General features: G+C 37.5%; 1 protein-coding gene across 6 annotated transcripts in view; it reads left to right on the top strand.

The window, feature by feature from the left end:
* Positions 1 to 97: 97 nt before the first annotated feature.
* The window catches only part of LOC121300723 (protein cramped-like), an 87,293-nt gene continuing 67,107 nt past the window's right edge, over positions 98 to 20,283 (top strand). For 2 of the 6 annotated variants that reach the window (XM_041229456.1, XM_041229459.1), the window contains exons 1-3: positions 1,690 to 2,098; positions 2,497 to 2,828; positions 19,130 to 19,317. In XM_041229456.1, coding sequence (XP_041085390.1) covers positions 2,049 to 2,098; positions 2,497 to 2,828; positions 19,130 to 19,317 — 570 coding nt within the window. In that variant the 5' untranslated portion in view covers positions 1,690 to 2,048. Of the gene's footprint in view, positions 218 to 1,687; positions 2,099 to 2,496; positions 2,829 to 19,129; positions 19,318 to 20,283 lie in introns of those variants that run through there. The other 4 variants (XM_041229457.1, XM_041229460.1, XM_041229461.1 and 1 more) reach the window with 4 other exon arrangements.

Genomic DNA, 20,283 nt, shown 5'->3' with positions numbered 1-20,283 from the left:
TCGTTTCGTATATCCAGGGCTTCATTTTGATTGGCCAACTAGTCCTTACACTAGGAGCAGCTGTTTAACAGCCAATGGCAGACTTTGTTTGTGGACTGTGGTTGGTGCGCAATGTTGGGAATGACTATGACAGCAAGGTCGCGGAAATCTGTTCAATTTAGCGGTTGAATACCAGAGCTGCTGCGAAACAAGGAGCGGAAAAGCCTTCGTAGCAAGGGTAGGAAATCTATGGATTTCAAACGTTATACGATAAAATAACAACTAATCAAAATACAGGGGTTCTGGTGTCGAAGTGTTAACTGATGTCAACACAGACTGGGTAGTGAGTGAACAGAACTGTGACAGGACGGGAGCTCTCTTTCCACGAGATCTTTCTCAAGAGAGAATTATATATAAGTACACCAAGATATTATACACCAAGTGTGTGTATATATATATATATATATATATATATATATATATATATATATATATATATATATATATATATACACACACACACACACACTCTTGGTGTACTTAGCGAGACATATGCTGTAACGTTACATGGTAACAATCGTGTACTTTTGGTATTCATTGTACTGTATTTGTAAACATCATTTAACGTAGTTGTTGTTCAGATTTGTTCCAGCCTGTCTTAGGGATGGGATGGAGATTCAGGTCGGGCGGTTGCAGCTGTCTTTCCTGTAAATGACCGACTTGATCTGAATGTAGCTGAATATTTCAGAAGGAACGCAGCTGTGCGAGGGGAAGTAGGGCACGCAGTGTGAGAGACTATTACCTTGTCAAGGGGATCTGGAATAGAGAATTGAGATCGGGGACACGGCGCTCACTCTTTGGCTGTGCCCCAGCTAACAAGTCAAAAATACATGTACCTCCTATTTATTTAGAGGCAAATAAAATACACACTAACATCGGATAATATGATTTGGTTCACCTTGTTATTGCTATTATCCTTAATTGCGGGTTAATAATTGTTAACTGGAATCCTGCAAATACAAGATGCTTTACACTGCAGACATTGATCAAATGGGATTGCAGCTTTTTGCCCGTTTTGCTGCTATGTAAATTGAATAAACGCATTGTAGTTAATACGGTAACATACATCAAGAATGTAATACTTTGTGCCTTGTCGAGTATATACACTTCTATGTAATTCAATGTGTCTAATACAAGTGCCACATTTTTCGTAAATACGACCGGCAGCTACACATGTAATAATTGTAATGTCCGTGTTAACTAAATAAACATACTAGCGATGACTATGTAATATATGAAACTCACATTATAAAATTACAATACAAGTTATGGTAGAGAAAACAAATTATAATGGAATGTACAAATGAAATGACAAGTTAATAGTCTTAATCGCATTGTCCAAATATTCTGAAAAGTAACGTTTATAGCAAAATACCACGAAGAAATACGACACTGGCTTTGTTTATTGTATTAGATTTGTTATGGGTTTAAAAAATATTTTTGGTTCTGTGTGTCCATGCCCATGTATCGTTTGTATAGTAACATTTTGAAATGCAGTTGTCACAGACGAGATATTCGATGTCATTCTATCTATATTTTGATGACATTTAGTAATTCTAAGTGGACAGTTTATACAATTAATAAATAACTATCTGTTTTATATTTACAAGTTTTTGAGTTATGTAGAAACATTTTTTTAATTCCATCAATTGATGACGTAGCAGAAACCAAAGTTCAGCGAGCAAGGGAAAAATCTGTGCAACGTAGCTTTCATTTCTGTGTGAAAGTATAAAACATTGTTCAGACCTATGTTCTTGTATAGCGTACGATTAGAAAGCCCGTGTTGTGAGAATTATTTTGTATCAATTTGTGTGTTTATTGCGTTTTTCGATTTAAAGTTATTATTAGTTGAAGCAGAGTGGATTTTGGAGCGGATTAAAATATTTCCTACATAGAGCCGAGTACCAGCCCTGAACAACAGTACGAGAGGAGACAGTCAGTCATAGCCCGGTCTCGTTAAAGAATATGCTTAATTTAAACGAATCTTTAACTTCAAAGACCTCGGATCCATGGTGAAGAGAAAGAAGATAGCAGCCGCTCCAGAGGAACACCGAAATGGGTAGCTTATATTTTAATACAAGCACTTTAATTTTCGGTTGATTTTAGCCAACGCTTTGTGTTACAGATAGATTAATGTCGTTTTGTTTTTTGCAGGGCGCTAAACTGAAGCAGTTTGTTTTATCAATTGATCCGTATAATAACAGTTGATGGACTTTCAAAGCGAAACAGTCTTTAAAGAAAGAAACTACAAACCGCATTTAACTCGGCCGAGGGGGTTTCAGATCCCATGAATGAATTAAGAACATTTTTCAGGTTGTTGTGTCGGACAGTGAAAATGGATTTGAAACAAACAACGGCGGCCATGTTGAGAGAGAAAAAAAATGTGTCGCCTTTTTAAGTTGTTGGAATTAGAGCTGTTTGCAAATGCTAAAGTATTATTTTGCGTTGTTTTGACAGGATGACAGTAAAGCTGGGGGAAATCAGTGGGGATGAAGGGGTGAGAAAATGGAGTAGAAAGCTTGAATGCTGCGGGGAAGAGGAGAACGGCCACAGTACAAAGACAGACGGAGGAGAAAATCTTCATCAATCACCAGCGAGTTCATCCAGTTTAACACCAGCATCATTACCATCACCTTCCTCGGCCCTGTCACCGCCCTGCTCAAACCTGCAGTTACAACAGAGCCAGGACCAGCATCACTTCCTAAGGTCCAGCGTCCGACCTCCGAGCAAGCGGCTTAGAAAGGATTCCATTGCTTATGTTAATGGCCATAGCAGTGCCAGGGGGAAAGGTAAGTGCCTCAAAAGGGGGGGCACGGGACTACCTATTTTTGGAGACCATGATCCTGATGTGCTCAAAGGGGCTCCTCTTATGGGTCAGAGCTTTTGTGGTTTGTTTATTATAAAGGAATGTTATTCGTGTTAGTTTTGTAGCACTTTGATAAAATATTGTGCTTAAAAAGTCTGGAGTTAAAATGTGTTATTATAAATGATACAGTGTGACTGACCTTAAATACTTTTTGTGGGTGAGTGTACAGTATTTCAGAATAGGCTCTGGAATACTTTGTGCATCTTTTCCAGTGCTTCTGGAATGCGAGTTGAGTAGTTTTGCATACAGGTGAGTGCTACATTCAGTTTTGAAAACACTAAAACGAAAAATATTTAACAGTGATAATATCCTTCACATTTAGATTTGCAGATATTTGTATCATTGTAGCAATCAATGCCAGTAATTCACTTTTTATCCTCTCTGGTACAAGTAGAAAGTGGATCGGACATTTACTTTAACCTTATTGGCCAGTACAAGAGTTAAAATCTCTTATAAAGGACCTTGAACGTCATCTTTCAAATTGTGTGTAGTCACTGTGCCAAATCAATCTGCCTGAAAATATGTAAATACAGTATTGTGTATTTTACCTTTTTTCTGCTTGTTGAAAGAACAACTCAGTTATTGTACACTCCCTCTGAATGTTGTCTATCAATGTAGACTATTCTGTTTACTTTTAGTATAGCAAATAAGTAAGTAATCGAGAATAGGGTTTACTGTCAGCGGATATACAGTTACCACTATACTATAGCAACTAGTCTCCGGTTTGAATGACATGTTGAAATCAAACAACTGCAACAACTTTATTTAAGCACATCACAGTAATGCCAGGAGAAGGAGGCTTTGACTTTGAGTACACACTGTGAACAAGTTTGACTGTGAACACATATTGCAGCTTTTCTGTACGAGGGTACCTGAACTGAAGAATAACAAAAAATTTAACGTATCCATTTTCTAATAGCAATAGAACCCTCATAAGAGAACTTCACCGTCTAATAGGCACTTGTCGTTATGTTAGTCACCCTCGCCTTCGGCTCAGGACGCTTAACGACACGAGGGTGGCCTTACATATGATAAAACCCTCTTCGGGTTGTCTTGCATAATTTAATTCATATGAGTTTCCTTGAAGGGACTGGTGATTCCGTTAGCTTGTGATAGTGTAGTGTTGGGAGTAAAGATGCATTCCAAATGCAAAGCAATTAGGTGGTGAAACCGTTCTTATTACATGTAGGCCGGTGGTTATTGATACCCCTCAAGATGAAATATGAGGGTCGTAAAATAGAACGAATCTAAACTGCATGTTCATTACATTGCATGGAAGGGCCACCTGGTTAAATATAGGAAGGCTCTGAAGTTGGCTAGATCATCATATTATTCTAATTTTAATTGAAACAAAAATAATCCTAGATTTCTTTTTGCTACCTTAGATAAATTAATTAATCCTCCTAATAGTCCTACCCTTGACATTGGCTCCTCTCACAGCTGCAATGACTTCTTACATTTCTTTAAAAATAAAATACTAGACATCATTCCACAGACACCTTCTGTTAGGAGGACTCCAGCACTTAAGGTAGCTGTGGTAAAGCCTATGCTTTTGGACCCTAAAGTCCTTAATAGCTATAGGCCAATCTCCAACCTACCAGATAAGGTGCTAGAGAGAGTTGTTGCAATTCCATTACAAACATTTCTAACTGTTAATGGTATATTTGAGAAGTTTCAGTCTGGTTTTCGTGCTGCACATAGCACCGAGACAGCCCTTGTCAGAGTTGTGAATGATCTGCTGCCTTGGGCTTTCCATCAGTTTTAATTCTTCTTGATGTAAATGCTGCTATTGATATTAGACCATTCCATCCTGCTGAATCGTCTTGAAAGCACAGTAGGACTGTCTGGCCTTGTCCTGTCCTGGTTCAAATCATATTGATAGGTATCAGTTCATCTCTATTGGGGAGGTAGAATCAGCATTTTCGAAAGTTGTCTGTGGTGTTCCACAGGGCTCCATTCTAGGTCCCTTGCTGTTTTCATTGTAGATGCTACCGTTAACTTCTGTTGCTATGCTGATGATGTCCAGCTATATTTGTCCCTAAAGCCAGGAATTTCCTCAGCCTGGGTGTTATTAGCTACTTGCCTTACAGACATCAAGCATTAAATGTCACAGAATTTTCTAATGCTGAATTCAGATAAAACCGAGGTTATGCTAGTGGGGTCACACAGCCAACTAAAAGGAAATGTGGGATTACATGAGCTCGACCCATGCAGTCTCGCATCAAAACTTAATCTAGAAATTAAGAGTTGGGGGTCATCTTTGATCCTGATCTATCATTTGAGACTCATTAGGAAAGTTACTAAATTATCTTTTAACCATATGAGAAATATAGCCAAACATAGATCATTTATTTCCGTATCTGATGCCGATAGACTAATGCATGCTTTTGTTTAATCTACAATTCATTATTGTAATGCACTTTTTTTTGGTGTCTCAAAACGTGTGATATTCTGCTTGTAGCTTGTTCAGAATACTGTTGCTAGAATTCTGACTAAAACCAGGAAAAGTGAACACATTACCCCTATTTTGGCCTCTACATTGGCTCCCTGTGCAGTATAGAATTTTAAGATTTTGCTGTTAACTTACAAGGTCCTGAATGGATTAACACCTAGTTATATTTTCAGGAGTTACTAACCCTGTATCTTCCAAACCACACTCTGAGATCACAGGATGCGGGCCTGCTGGTTATTCCTAGGGTCAACAAAGCAACACGGGAGGGAGGGCTTTTTCTTGTAGAGCTCCTAAATTATGGAATGCTCTGCTTTCGTTTGTCATAGAAGCTGGGACTGTTACAGTTTTCAAGTCAAGACTAATAACGCACTTTTATAAAATGGCTTTCTTATCTTAGTTGGTTTTAATGTAACTTTAAAAGTGCTGCTTTTGTATTGTGTATCCTGTTATTTAAATGGTCTGACTTGGCAGTTGTATGTGTGACATGCTATACAAATGTATTGTGGTTTGTTCTTTTTTTCTACTATGTACCATACCATACTGTGCAGTGCTTTGCGATACTTTTGTATAAATAGCGCTATATAAATGCAATAGATAATACAAAACAAATAATAATATTGTCATGCATGTCACATTCTGGGAATGAATAGTGTTAAATAATGAGCACTTGGCGTGTTTTATGTTGATAACCCAGTGTTGCATTCAAGTTTAGGAGGGCCCACAATAAGGCTCTGCCCCGGGGCCTCTTTCTCGTCCTCCGGCACTGAAGGTGGTTGTTAACAAACAGCCACATCATTAATAGTGAACAGGGTCACTTCCTCGACTATACCGGGCATAGTTATTAAACCTTCTATTGCAGCACGGATAGCAGAAGCATCTTTTTCAAAGGGGCAGTCAGGGTGGGTTCAAGATATAGGGATATAGTTTGGTGGCCCCACAGATATTGTACAAACTACCAGGTTGGGAACAAACACTACTTTCTGATACAGTGCACAAGAGTCCTAATGTTTTCCGGAAGAATGTAACATTATTGTGGTGGCATACTTCAGCTTTAAAAGGTCTGAGCCAGTTACCTTGGGTATCACTTTCCTCGTGACATGATACCAGCAGTAGAATGATTGCTAATTTATCAGAGACAAATAGGATGCCTAGTCAGCACTTAAACATATATTAATAAATCATGGAAGATGATAACTGGTTATTTGGGAACTTGCTGCTCTGTACCACTTTGCTGTTTGTGCATTGTATTCTGAACTGAACTTCTGAACTCCTTTCCATTTCAACTCCAGCGTATTTTAATACTGATAAGGCTCGTGTAAACAAAACCAGTGACTGCTTTTGCATCAAACAGGTTGTGATGTTATTGCGATGCAAGAATGAAACCGAATGGATGCAGGTTTGTCAGCAGTGCTGCATGAAGCGATTATTAATGTAATCGAGTTAATCTATCAGTTGTTGCTTCGATTAATCGATTATTCGGATAACTATCAACACATCACTCAATAGATAGCAAGTTGAACCATTTTAACAGAGTTTTATGCACCCTGTGCATTACATGTCTAGAGGTGATTACATTTCCTTTGCTTTTCTATTTCAGTAACAAAAAAATCCTCTACAATTTCTAAAGTATTGGAAAGAAAGTATTAAATAAAGAATCCTGAAAAAAAACCTGCCAATTTCAAACGGTGGCAGCTAAATAAAACATACCATAAACAAACTTTAGCATTTTACATCAGAAACTATTTATTTTTAAGTTGACCACTTCATAAGACAAAAAACAATTATGTATGTTAATTACTGCTTTTTCATTTTTTTCTAACAATGGAATGACATAAAAAAAGTCATTTTCTTTTACTTGTAAAACAAAAATTGTCTAACTTTTCTACAGTATTACATTTCTCAGTGTGACTACTTTAAACAAATAACCTGTTTTCTTCATATATTTTATAGCCCTTTTTTAAAAAATAATAATTGGTTGAGGAATCTAATGACATGAATTATATTTTGTCTCCAAGTCAGACATGTGGCAAACAAAGTTGTGTTTTTTCTAGTCCACAGTATTTGCATGTAAAAACACCAGCATATCAACATGTTCTGGGGTTAGGCTTGCCCTCTTCCTTGAGACTGTAGAGCCTGCTACTGAAAATAAACAACACGAGGCGAAACACCTCTCATCCGCCATTTCGTTTCTTTGTATTGGTATGTAATCATAATGTTAATACTTTTCTTGCTTTTGTTATTGATCACTGGATGCTTTACATTACATTGATCTGCATGTGATTAAATACGTAACCTTTACAGTAAAACAAATAAAACACAAAATATGTCATGTTATAGTAATTAAACAACTTAGGGGTGAGACGATACACCAGTGTCACGATACACAAGCCACGATACGGTTTGTATCATGGTTTTTATGAAAAACTCATCTCTGCTTGACGAAATATTTCAGATCTATACACAGATTTAGTCAGATTTAGATTTTAATCAATGATATTTATTTACCAGTAAGTAGTTGTGGCAAAGTGCCCGCCCCTGTGTGTATTTTGTGTTGTATGTTGTGTGTTAATGTGTTTAAAAGTGTTTAAAATGTATATTTGTATTTAGGCACGAGGATTGCACAGCACTTCATGTGCAAGTATAAAGTAATAATATGTGAGCACGGGGAATTGCACTTTATTAATTCACGTGCAGTTGTACCGAGACTCCAGTTGAATGATTAATTAGCAGTCCAGTTTCGGTACAGCTGCATAAAAGCTGCGTGTTTTCACTCAATCAGGGTTATGTGTTCGGTGAGTGGAGAACGGGATTGGAGACGGAGGTAATAATAGTAGTAATAGTAGTTAAAAATATCTGCTCACTGTGTTTTGTCTGTATAGTCCGTTTTGTTGATTTTTTTTGTTTTGGCGAAAGTGCTGTGTCCTGTGTTTTGTTTGTTACAGCCTTTTTATTTACTGTTCTGTTCTTTCATTTCCCCAAAACTCCATCTTTGTTTATTTCCTGGTTCCTGTTTCTGGTCTGACGTCCCCCACTCCAACCGTCTTTGTGACAGTAGTATAGCACTTGTTTGAGTTTAAAGACAAAGCAGTATGTCAGTTAGAGTTTCTAGGATATGAGATTTAACTCAATTAGCAAATCTCCTTACCATGTTTCTGAGAGAGGAAAAAAATACTAAGCAATGTGTTTGAGAAATATTAAAGTACAAAGATGGTTCATAGGTTTCTTTAGAAAAATCGAAATATCAAGTCTTTCAGCATTAAGTTGTGATGTTATTTAAAAAAAAAATGTACATCGCATTTGTGATTGCATCATACTTAACTCAGTAGATTATTATTGTACCATTTATTAATTAATTATACCATGTATTTTCTATACTGTGCTGTTTTTAAATGTGGTTAGAAATAATTAATTGTTAGATAAAAATTATTTGTAAAATTAGTATTAAATAAGTAATTTGCATCATGATTAACACATTTCTTTAAAGAAAGTAACATATTCAACCAAATCAAAGTTTAAGGATCATTGAATCAATAAAAACATTAGGGCGCACTGAAAGGTGAACAAATATAAAATAAAACTTGTAAGAAATGTAAACATGCAATATGTTTTGTCAATTAGCACAACACACATTCTTCCAGCAAAAAAAAGTCGAGCCAGATACACTTCAAAATTCTTGTGGCCTCACAAGTGACAAACTTTCCTTGTGTGTGTGTGTGTGTGTGTGTGTGTGTGTGTGTGTGTGTGTATGTATGTATGTATGTATATATATATATATATATATATATATATATATATATTATATATATATATATATATATACACACTACCACATACATACACACTACCAGTCAAAAGTTTGAGTACACCTGCTTGAAACCAGGTTTTTCATGATTATCTATGGTTTTCACTGTTTAAACTTGTCTATAAACATTTAATATTTCATTATATGATATGTGTACTTATATAAGCTGATAATCATAAGTGAATTGCATTCAAAAATTTTATTTTTAAATGAAAATGTAAATCTTGTCAATTTCAGTGAAATGGTCACCCAAAGCAAGGGTATTTCAGTCTGAAGCCCCAGTCAGTTAAAAGTCTGAAATGTGTATAAGTATAAAAGTGTCTTTGTTAGATGTTCTCTGAGTTAACTAGCTTGTTCCTAATTAACCTTTTGTCACCAATTATTGTTAACAGGTGAGGGTCCATGATTACTATAAATATAGGTAACATAGGCACAAGTTTGTCATTCCTGAATGTAAAGGAGCAGAAAATGGCAAAATACGTTCAGTTAAGCAAAGAATAAAGACTGTAATTACTTAAGAAATGAAGGCCAATCTTTAAGACAAATCGCAAGAACTTTAGTTCTGTAACTGCTGTGGCCAAGACCATCAAATGATTTGAAGAAACTGGCACTCATGAGGACCGAACAAGGTCAGGCAGGCCAAGGGTGACCTCAGAATCGGAGAACAAGTTAATTCGAGTCACAAGTCTGCAAAACCGGCGATTTACTGCCCCTGAAGTACAAGCTCAGCTAAATGCTACTAGAAGTACAGATGTTTCAACATCAACTGTTCAGTGGAGATTGCGTGAAGCTGGCCTAACTGAAAGAATTGCTGCAAAGAAACCATTGTTAAGAGTGCAGAATAAGAGGAAGAGACTTGCCTGGGTCAAAAAACACAGAAACTGGACGTTTGAGGAGTGGAGGTCGGTCTTATGGACCAATGAGTCAAAATTTGAAATATTTGGGTTTGAACCGCCGAGTAGTTGTAAGACGCAGAGAGGAGGTAGTGTCATGGTCTGGGGTTGCTTTGCTGGTGACAGAGTTGGTGATCTTTACCAAGTCCATGGCAAGCTCAACCAGCATGGCTATCATAGCATACTTCAGAGGCATGCCATTCCAGCAGGATTACAGCTAGTTGGGCAGTCCTTCATTCTTCAGCAAGATAATGACCCGAAACACACCTCAAAGTTGTGTAAGAACTATTTGGCAAAGAAAGAAAGTGAAGGACAGCTCAGTCTAATGACCTGGCCTGCCCAGTCTCCAGACCTCAATCCCATAGAACTTGTATGGGATGAACTGGATAGAAGAGTCAAAGCTAAGCTACCCACAAATGCCCTACATCTCTGGGAATTTGTGCAGAAGAGTTGGTTGGTTTCTTCTGGTGTTCCTCAGGGCTTCATACTGGGACCAATTTTATTTAGCATATATATGCATCCAGTCGGCCACATTTTTAGAAATCACGGTGTAAATTTCCATATTTATGCTGATGATACTCAGATTTATCTGCAAACCATACCTTATATTGACTTGGCTGTTTCTGTGCTCACCAACTGTTTTGCTGACATTAAGCACAGAATTTTCTGCAGCTCAACAGCGACAAGACTGAAGTGATGCTAATAAGAACCCTGCATCAACTGCGGAAATCCATTGTCAAAACATGACCAATGACGGGGTGCTAATGGAGTTTTGTTCTAAAATGAGAAACTTGGGGATCATTTTTGATTCTAGCTTAACCTTTGAGCCGCATGTCAGGAATATTACCAAGTTGTCCTTTTTCCATCTAAAGAACATTGCTCTGCTGCACCCTGTCTTGTCGCTGTCTGCTGCAGAAAAGCTTGTTCATCCGTTTGTGTCCTCCAGACTTGACTATTGTGATGCCTTACTTACTGAGGTGTCAAAGAATACCCTTCAAAAGCTCCAGTATGTTCAGAATTCTGGTCTCGCTCTGGTGGTCACATAACCCCCATACTGAAATCATTGCACTGGTTACTGGTCAAATACCGCATTGACTACAAAGTACTGCTGCTGACTTTTAAAGCCAATAGAGGTACCTCTCCCTCTTACATTTCTGAGTTAGTTTCCACCTACTCTTAGTCATGCTTTGCGGTCCTCCGATGCCGGCCTTCTGGTTGTTCCCCTGACTAAACTGTGTACACTTGGGTGACAGGGCTTTTTCCTCCTATGCTCCTAAGCTGTGGTACACACTTCCTTCTGAGATCCGTGATTCTGAGTCTCTGTCTATTTTCAAATCCCGCCTCAAAACTCATTTGTTTAAATTGGCATTCTAATGACTTTTACTGTCAATTGTATTTTTAATTCAAACTGTTTTAATATATTTTGTATGTTATTTATTTAATTTATTTTTTCTGTTTTCACTTTTGTTAAGTGCTTTGCGATGTTGGACGGTTGGTTTGCCAGCCGTGTTGAATTTGCACAAAATATTCAAAGATATTCTTGTCTGAAACCACAATGTTGATCGATACCAAAATTGTCACATTTGCTCAAGGTCCTTTCTAAGTTTTGTAAAATCCCCGCTTTACCGTGAAAAAACATGGATGTACCAAGCAAAATAACAATTTCACAAGTGCTATATTTACATATATTAAAGTATAAATCCATACTGCAATAGACTAGAGACATGGAACTGAGTATGGTAGTAGAGGTTAATGTGAAGTACTGTCGATTTCAAAATGCCGTTTTTTGGTCACATGGTTTGGTGGCAATATTGATAATTGAAAAACTACTTTTAAGATCCATAACAAGAACAATGTTGCACGTATGTTCTTCAATGTTGGCACAGTTGTGCGGTCCATAAAGTTATAACAACTAAAATTGAAAGGAGATTGGTCAACTAGTTTGGCGGTCATATTGGAATTAACGTTTTATCTCCTAGGGTGTGCCGATATGGTCAGAGTTATAATGGAACACATATAGGAAGTTATATGTGCTCTATGAAAAAAATGTCATCACCCGTAACCTTTGACCTCTGCTAAAGGTCAAAAATTAACATTTCTGATAAAAAAAAAAAAAAAAAGACCTTAAAGAGCACAGATATGGCAATCATTTTGATTGAACACATACAGGAAGTCATACGTGCTCTATAAAAAATTTCATCACCCAAACCTTTGACCTCTGTTAAGGTTCAAAACCCACAAATTGGCCTATAGCTCCTCAGGGAATGCAGTTAGTCATTGTTCATATTGAGCACATATAGGAAGTCATATGTGCTCTATGAAAATGATAGCCCCATTACTTTCAAATGTTTGTTGTGATGCATCCCTATAGAAAGTAATGGATGACAACGGATCAATGTTCTTAACTTCACCATTACATAATGCACTTTAAAATAATCACTGAACCAGTAATTGTTTATAACAGTAACCTTTAAACCATGTCAGCCTTGTTTCATCCATTGCTTTCAAAGTGCTGTATTAGCAATTATTTGTGATGATTGAACAGTGTTTTCTTTGGAAGCCTTTATAGTTGCTAGCAACTCTAGTTGTAATTATTATTTTTCCGCCAAAAGTTTGTCGCAGACTCATGAAAACACATATGTAAGCAGATGCCTATGTGTGGACAACCAGACTGGCGTCCGCGAGTGGAAAAAGTTCACAGTTTGGCTACTAGGCTACATCTCGTGAAAATATTGGACAATTTTCAAAACTCTTGTTGACAAAAACGACTTGATGGAGATCTGACAATGTCAGCAAATGGCCTATTATAAAAAGAAAACTTTGAAAAAAAATCAATTGGATGGTTGGTTTGCTCGCCGCATTGGATTTGCGCATAATATTCAAAGATCTTCTTGTCTGAAACGGCAATGTTGATCGGCACCTAAATTGTCAGGTTTGCTCAGGACAAGGTCCTTTCTAAGTTTTGTAAAATCCCTGCTTTTTCGTTAAAAAAAACATGGATGCAGTGAGCAAAAGAACAATTTCACGAGTGGTATATTTACATAAATTAAAGTATAAATCCATACTGCAATACAATAGATACGTGAAACTGAGTATGATAGTAGAGGGTAATGTGAAGTACTGTCGTTTTCAAAATGGTGTGTTTTGGTCATGTGGTCTGGCGGTCATATTGATAATTGAAAAACGACTTATGACCCATAACAAGAACAGTGTTGAACGTATGCTCTTTAATGTTGGTACAGTTGTGCGGCTCATAATAAAGTAATAACAACTAAAATCAAAAGAAGATTGGTCACATGGTTTGGTGGCCATGTTGGAATTAATGTTTAAATTTTATCTCCTAGGGCGTGCCAATATGGTCAGAGTTATAATGGAACACATATAGGAAGTCATGTGCTCTATAAAAAAAAAATGTCATCACCCATGACCTTTGACCCCTGCTAAGGTACAAAACCCACAAATTGGCCTATAGCTCCTCGGCTGTATCTAACACAGATAAGTGCACTTAAACTTCAGCGTAAGATTATGCTCTGTACACGATACAACTGAAGTACCCATTAACTAACTGTAGGAAATGTAGCGAGCTGTATCGGTGATTATTTGTGATGACTGAACCATGTTTTCTTTGGCAGCCTTTATAGTTGCTAGCAACTCTAGTTTTAAAATGTACTCAAATACATTTTTCTTTAGAAAGGTCTCCATAAGTCTTATTTAGTCATCACCTACCTAAAAACTGTAACAGTATCAGTGGTAGCCACAACCCTCAGGAACTAGGATCAGAAAGAATAATTAAAAAAAAAAAAAATGATGGGTGCATAATGTGAAAAAGTTCGTCATAGGATAGTGTAATGAAATGTGGGGCATTGTGGTCGAGGGCCGATATTTTGGGCCACGGATTATGCACAGTCTGTACCCATTTTAAGGAAATGTAGTCCTGCCGATCTGGCGCAGCAGGACTTCAATTCCCAGGAGGCCATGTTAGATGGCATAATTGGACAAGGTGATTGTGTAATTGATTGAACAGCTGCCACCAGTTAAACAATTGGGAGCCTTTTAAAAAGGGCAGGGTCAACCTGTTGGAGAGTGGGAGAGTGAGCTGGAAGAGAGTCCTGGTATTTGGAGCTGGTAAGCAGCTTAGCTGCCCGGACTGTTAGTTAGGGAATCTTTCTGTTATAGTTAGTACTCTATTAAGGAGTTAGGCTTTTGTTTGTTTATTTTGGGTGTTTTTGAAGTATTGTAAATAATAAACACACAGGTACCATCCTGTTTAACTTGCATTCCTGGAAGTTTGACTTTCTTTTGTGCTAGAGGACAGTGTAAAAGGTCCGGAGAAGTGACAAACACACCAAACATTTCCAGAGATGTCACAATAGATATATCCACTTAGCAACATATTCTGTGTAAAATATAGTTCTTTCAGGTCGGTTAGCATTCACACAGAGGAGTTGTGACGCTTCAGAACCGCCACTGAAGCAGCTTATAGATCTGTGTGAATTGCCTATACCACCACAGAACCGTCATATTTTATGCCATCTCTGAACCACCTTGCAAGGTGGTTCAGAGACTGCACTGAACCGTTATTACTACCTTTGTGAAAGGCTATACCGCCACTGAAACGCTATAGTGGGTGTGGTTTCAAAGTCAACATGCCACGTCACTATAGCGTAGGTAGGTAAGGGGTGTACATGCGGTGCTGAGGCACAGCCACCAATCCTCTGGACGTGCAGCGTCATAACGCCGTTACTTCTAATTAAATCTCATGCTGCTTTCATTTTAAATTCAACACAGTTGTATGCAATTCTGCAATTTCTTGCATGCGCTTAAGAGAGCCAGTCTGCTGCCACGATTTCAACTTGAGTCTGTTTAAGTAAGATGGCACTGGCTGCAGCTCTGTTGTCATTTTATTATACACAAATAAGCTTACTTGAATTGAAAAACGTCATGAACAATACAAGCAACTTCTTACACTACTTGGTTTGATTGAATGAGTAGTACATAACAAAATATGAAAGCTGAACATTAATTTCAACAAAGAACAACGGCAACATTTTTTATATATATATATATATATATATATATATATATATATATATATATATATATATATATATATATATATCATGTGTGTATATATATAATAATATATGTATATATATGTGTATAAATGTGTGTGTGTATATATATATATATATATATATATATATATCCTATCAAGTTATCATGTAGCCTGATACTTCAATAGAACATTAGCCTGCTAAAGAAACCACTTGACACAGTATTGAATTTCTAGAAAGTTCCTTTTTTCTGTTTATTAGCTTTCACAAAATCTTAAACTCAAGAGAACTGCTAACCAAGGAGCTGAAAAAATATATCAAAACAAAAGAAGATGGTTTTCCAGTTTTTAAAGTTTGGATGGCTTCACCTCGTGGGAAGAGTCGGCGTCCTGATGAGTTCATAAGAACATAAGAAAGTTTACAAACGAGAGGAAGCCATTCGGCCCATCTTGCTCGTTTGGTTGTTAGTACTTGGAAAGTACTTGGGTAGCTTATTGATCCCAGATCCCAGAATCTCATCAAGCTTATTGATCCCAGAATCTCATCAAGCAGCTTCTTGAAGGATCCCAGGGTGGCAGCTTCAACAACATTACTGGGGAGTTGATTCCAGACCCTCACAATTCTCTGTGTAAAAAAGTGCCTCCTATTTTCTGTTCTGAATGCCCCTTTGTCTAATCTCCATTTGTGACCCCTGGTCCTTGTTTCTTTTTTCAGGTTGAAAAAGTCCCTTGGGTCGACATTGTCAATACCTTTCAGAATTTTGAATGCTTGAATTAGGTCACCGCGTAGTCGTCTTTGTTCAAGACTGAACAGATTCAATTCTTTTAGCCTGTCTGCATATGACATGCCTTTTAAGCCTGGAATAATTCTGGTCGCTCTTCTTTGCACTCTTTCTAGAGCAGCATTAGCTTTTTTATAGCGAGGTGACCAGAACCGCACACAATATTCGAGATGAGGTCTTACTAGTGCATCTATGTCTGAGCATCCTGTTAGCCTTTTTTATAGCTTCCCCACATTGTATAGATGAAGACATTTCTGAGTCAACAAAAACTCCTAGGTCTTTTTCATAGATTCCTTCTCCAATTTCAGTATCTCCCATATGATATTTATAATGTACATTTTTATTTCCTGTGTGCAGTACCTTACACTTTTCTCTATTAAATGTCATTTGTCATGTGTGTGCCCAGTTTTGAATCTTGTCTAGATCATTTTGAATAACCTTTGCTGCTGCAACAGTGTTTGCCACTCCTCCTATTTTTGTGTTGTCTGCAAATTTAACAAGTTTACTTACTATACCAGAATCTAAATCGTTAATGTAGATTAGGAATAGCAGAGGACCTAATACTGATCCCTGTGGTACACCACTGGTTACCACACTCCATTCTGAGGTTTTTCCTCTAATCAGTGCTTTCTGTTTTCTACATGTTAACCACTCCCTAATCCATGTACATGCGTTTCCTTGAATCCTAGCTGCGTTCAGTTTGAGAATTCATCTTTTATGCGGGACTTTGTCAAAAGCTTTCTGAAAATCTAAATAAACCATGTCATATGCTTTGCAATTATCCATTATCCATCCTCAAAAAAATCAAGCAAGTTAGACACGATCTCCCTTTCCTAAAACCATGTTGACTGTTTCCCAGGACCCTGTTACCATATAGGTAATTCTCCATTTTGGATCTTATTATAGTTTCCATAAGTTTGCATATAATAGAAGTCAGGCTTACTGGTCTGTAGTTACCTGGTTCAGTTTTGTTTCCCTTTTTGTGGATCGGTATTACGTTTGCAATTTTCCAGTCTGTCGGTACCACCCCTGTGTCAAGAGACTGCTGCATGATCTTGGTTAGCGGTTTGTAAATTACTTCTTTCATTTCTTTGAGTACTACTGGGAGGATCTCATCCGGCCCAGGGGATTTGTTTATTTTAAGAGCTCCTTGTCCCTTTAACACTTCTGCCTCAGTTATGCTAAAGTTATTTAAAACTGGATAGGAACTGGATGACATGTGGGGCATGTTGTCAGTATCTTCCTTTGTAAAAACTTGTGAAAAGTAATCATTTAATATATTTGCTATTTTTTTTTCTTCTTCTACGATTTTGCCATTTGTATCTCTTAAACATTTAATCTCCTCTTTGAATGTTCGCTTGCTGTTGTAATATTGGAAAAACATTTTGGAATTGGTTTTAGCTCCCTTAGCAATGTTAATTTCTATTTCTCTCTTGGCCTTTCTAACTTCCTTTTTAACTTGCGTTTGCAGTTCTGTGTACTCTTTCTGCGTACTTTCTTTTTGGTCCTTTTTTAATGCTCTGTAAAGTGCCTTTTTTCGCTGAATATTTTTTTTAATTGATCTATTAAACCATTTTGGCAATTTTAGTTTTACATTTAGATTTGTCTACTTTAGGGATGTAATTGTTTTGCGCCTCTAGTACTACATTTTTGAAGAACAACCATCCTTCTTCTGTGGGTGTTTTCTCTATTTTACTCCAATCTACTTCTGTTAGTCTCTGTTTCATACCTTCATAGTTTGCTTTTCTAAAATTGTAAACCTTAGCTTTAGTCATTACTTTTGGGGTTTTAAAAAACACTTCAAATGAGACCATGTTGTGGTCTGAGTTTGCCAGTGGTTCTCTGACCTCCGTTTTAGTTATTTTGTCTTCGTTATTTGAAAAGACTAAATCAAGGCATGCCTCCCCTCTAGTCGGTGCCTTGACCAATTGTGTTAGGAAGCAGTCATTTGTCATTTCCACCATTTCAATTTCATCCTTCGTGCTACCCACCAGGTTTTCCCATTTTATTTGGAGGAAGTTGTAATCCCCCATTAATATGGCTTCTCCTTTGCTACACACATTTCTAATGTCATTGTATAACAGATTATTGTGCTCACCGTCTGAATCTGGCGGTCTATAGCATGCTCCTATTATTATGCCTTTTGAATTTTTGTCCATTATTCTGACCCATATTGATTCGGTTTTATTTTCTTTGTCCAGGTTTAACACCTGGGCTTCAAGACTGTTTTTATGTATAGAGCTACCCCTCCTCCTCTTCTGTCCTGCCTCTCTTTCCTATACAGTGTATACCCACAAATATTATATTTGTCCCCTGGTCCTTCATTCTCAGACAACCACGTTTCTGTAACACCTATCACATCATAGTTACCTGTTAGTGCAGTAGCTTCAAGTTCTAGAATGTTGTTTCTGATACTTCTAGCATTTAGATAAATACATTTAATGGTTGTCTTACCTGAGTTGTTGTTCTTGTTTTGATGCGGTCTCCCTTCTGTTTTTTTGTTGATTTCTCCCCCCTTCCTTTCTAGTTTAAATGCTTCTGAACCTGCTGGAGGATTTTTTCTCCAAGTAGACTGGTTCCCTTGTTATTTAAGTGCAGTCCATCCCGTCTATACAGATAGTCCTTGTTGTAGAATGTGGTCCAATGATCAAGATAGGTGAAGTCTATGTGTCATATAATACGTGTATATATATATATAATACATTCTTTCACAATGAGTTTGATTTTATTACAAAGCCCAGACTAAATTGTATTGTATTAAGTTTCTATATGCTGCATAAACTGCAGGTCTGGTGGTTGCAGAAGCACGTGCTTATAGCTTATTAATTTTTATGATTCTGCAGCTGAAACACTGTATGTGTATTTAATTCAAATATTTAGTAACACTTAAGAACGGACATGCACAAGATATTCACATACTCAGAGATATTTAAATTTCAATTGCAAAAGCTGTTCAAAAAGTGGCTATGGTGGTGCTAGTGTTAAAGGGACTAGGAGCTCTTAAAATAAACAGATCCCCTCGGCCAGTTGAGATCCTCCCAATAGTACTCGAAGAAATGAAAGAAATTATCTACAAACTGCTAACCAATATCATGCAACTTTCAGAACTTCCCATTTGAGACCTATATAATGAATACAAAATCTAAATATCCAAAACAACCCTGTGTTAGCACAGTGTTCTATTTAGTGTCAGTATATTTGGTTTGTGGTCCATTGACTGATGGGTACTGGCTGTGTTGCAGGAGCTGAGAATGGGGCTGCAATCCTGGCAGGGTTTGGCCCTCCTGAGGCCTCAGTGGGAACCTCGAAGCCAGCTCCTCGGAGCCTGGGGTCTGCTGACAAGGAGGAGGGGAACAAGAAGAAGGTGCGACGGCAGTGGGAGTCCTGGAGTGCAGAGGACAAGAACTCTTTCTTTGAGGGGCTCTATGAGGTATTCATTATCATATTAGAAGACAACATTGTGTTTTTTGGAGCCATTGTATAATAATCAACAAAGCATTTCTGAGAAGATGACCCAAGTGAATGACATCTGTTCTAGTGTCACTGCTTACTGAGGAAAAGCTTCACCATTAACCTTGTCAGTGGACCAAGTGATCCATTTAGACAAACAGGTAATAAATACTTTAAAAAAGTAGAATAATAGTGATAGTGGAATAATATTGATAGTGGTGTGTTCATCAAAAATAATGAAACTCCCTTGTTCAAATAATGCCCTTTACTTCCGATCTCAGACTTTATTGGCTTAGGAGTACCTTGTAACAAGCCATAACAATGCCATTATCCCTTAATTATGCAACAACCTGCTCCCAATGCTGTTCTGATAAAATGGCCTGTTTGACCTGTTTAGTCAACTACTAGGAAGTGACAATTATAATCTCAGCACTTGGTCAAGTTGGGTCTTAACCCTTTGATTAGTGAGTTCTAAAATGCACTGCCGGTCCTACGGGAGTGAGTTTTTTTTTTTTTTTTTTTCTTTTCTTATGCATGCACTTGATTATTATGAGTACATTGTACAAACAAACTGAAAGCTATACACTGAGTGTACAAAACATTAGGAACACCTGCTCTTTCCATGAAATAGACTGACGAGGTGAATCCAGGTGAAAGCTATGATCCCTTATTGATGTAACCTGTTAAATCCACTTCAATCAGTGTAGGTGAAGGGGAGACAGGCTAAAGAAGGATTTTTAAGCCTTGACACAATTGAGACATGGATTGTGTATGTGTACCATTCAGAGGGGAAAATGGCCAAGACAAAAGATTTAAGTGCCTTTGAATCTTCTTCTTAGCGTGTGCTGTTCTTGCGCAGCCAAGCAACTGCTGAATCAACAGGTGTGTGTAAAGCACTGAGTCCACCCGGGAAACTTGTCAGCGGGCAGTCTTCCACAACATGAAG

Source organism: Polyodon spathula, chromosome 26, assembly GCF_017654505.1.
Source record: "Polyodon spathula isolate WHYD16114869_AA chromosome 26, ASM1765450v1, whole genome shotgun sequence".
Lineage (NCBI taxonomy): Eukaryota > Metazoa > Chordata > Actinopteri > Acipenseriformes > Polyodontidae > Polyodon > Polyodon spathula.
The sequence above is the reverse complement of the archived record's forward strand: the minus strand, read 5'-3'. Positions and strand labels throughout refer to the sequence as shown.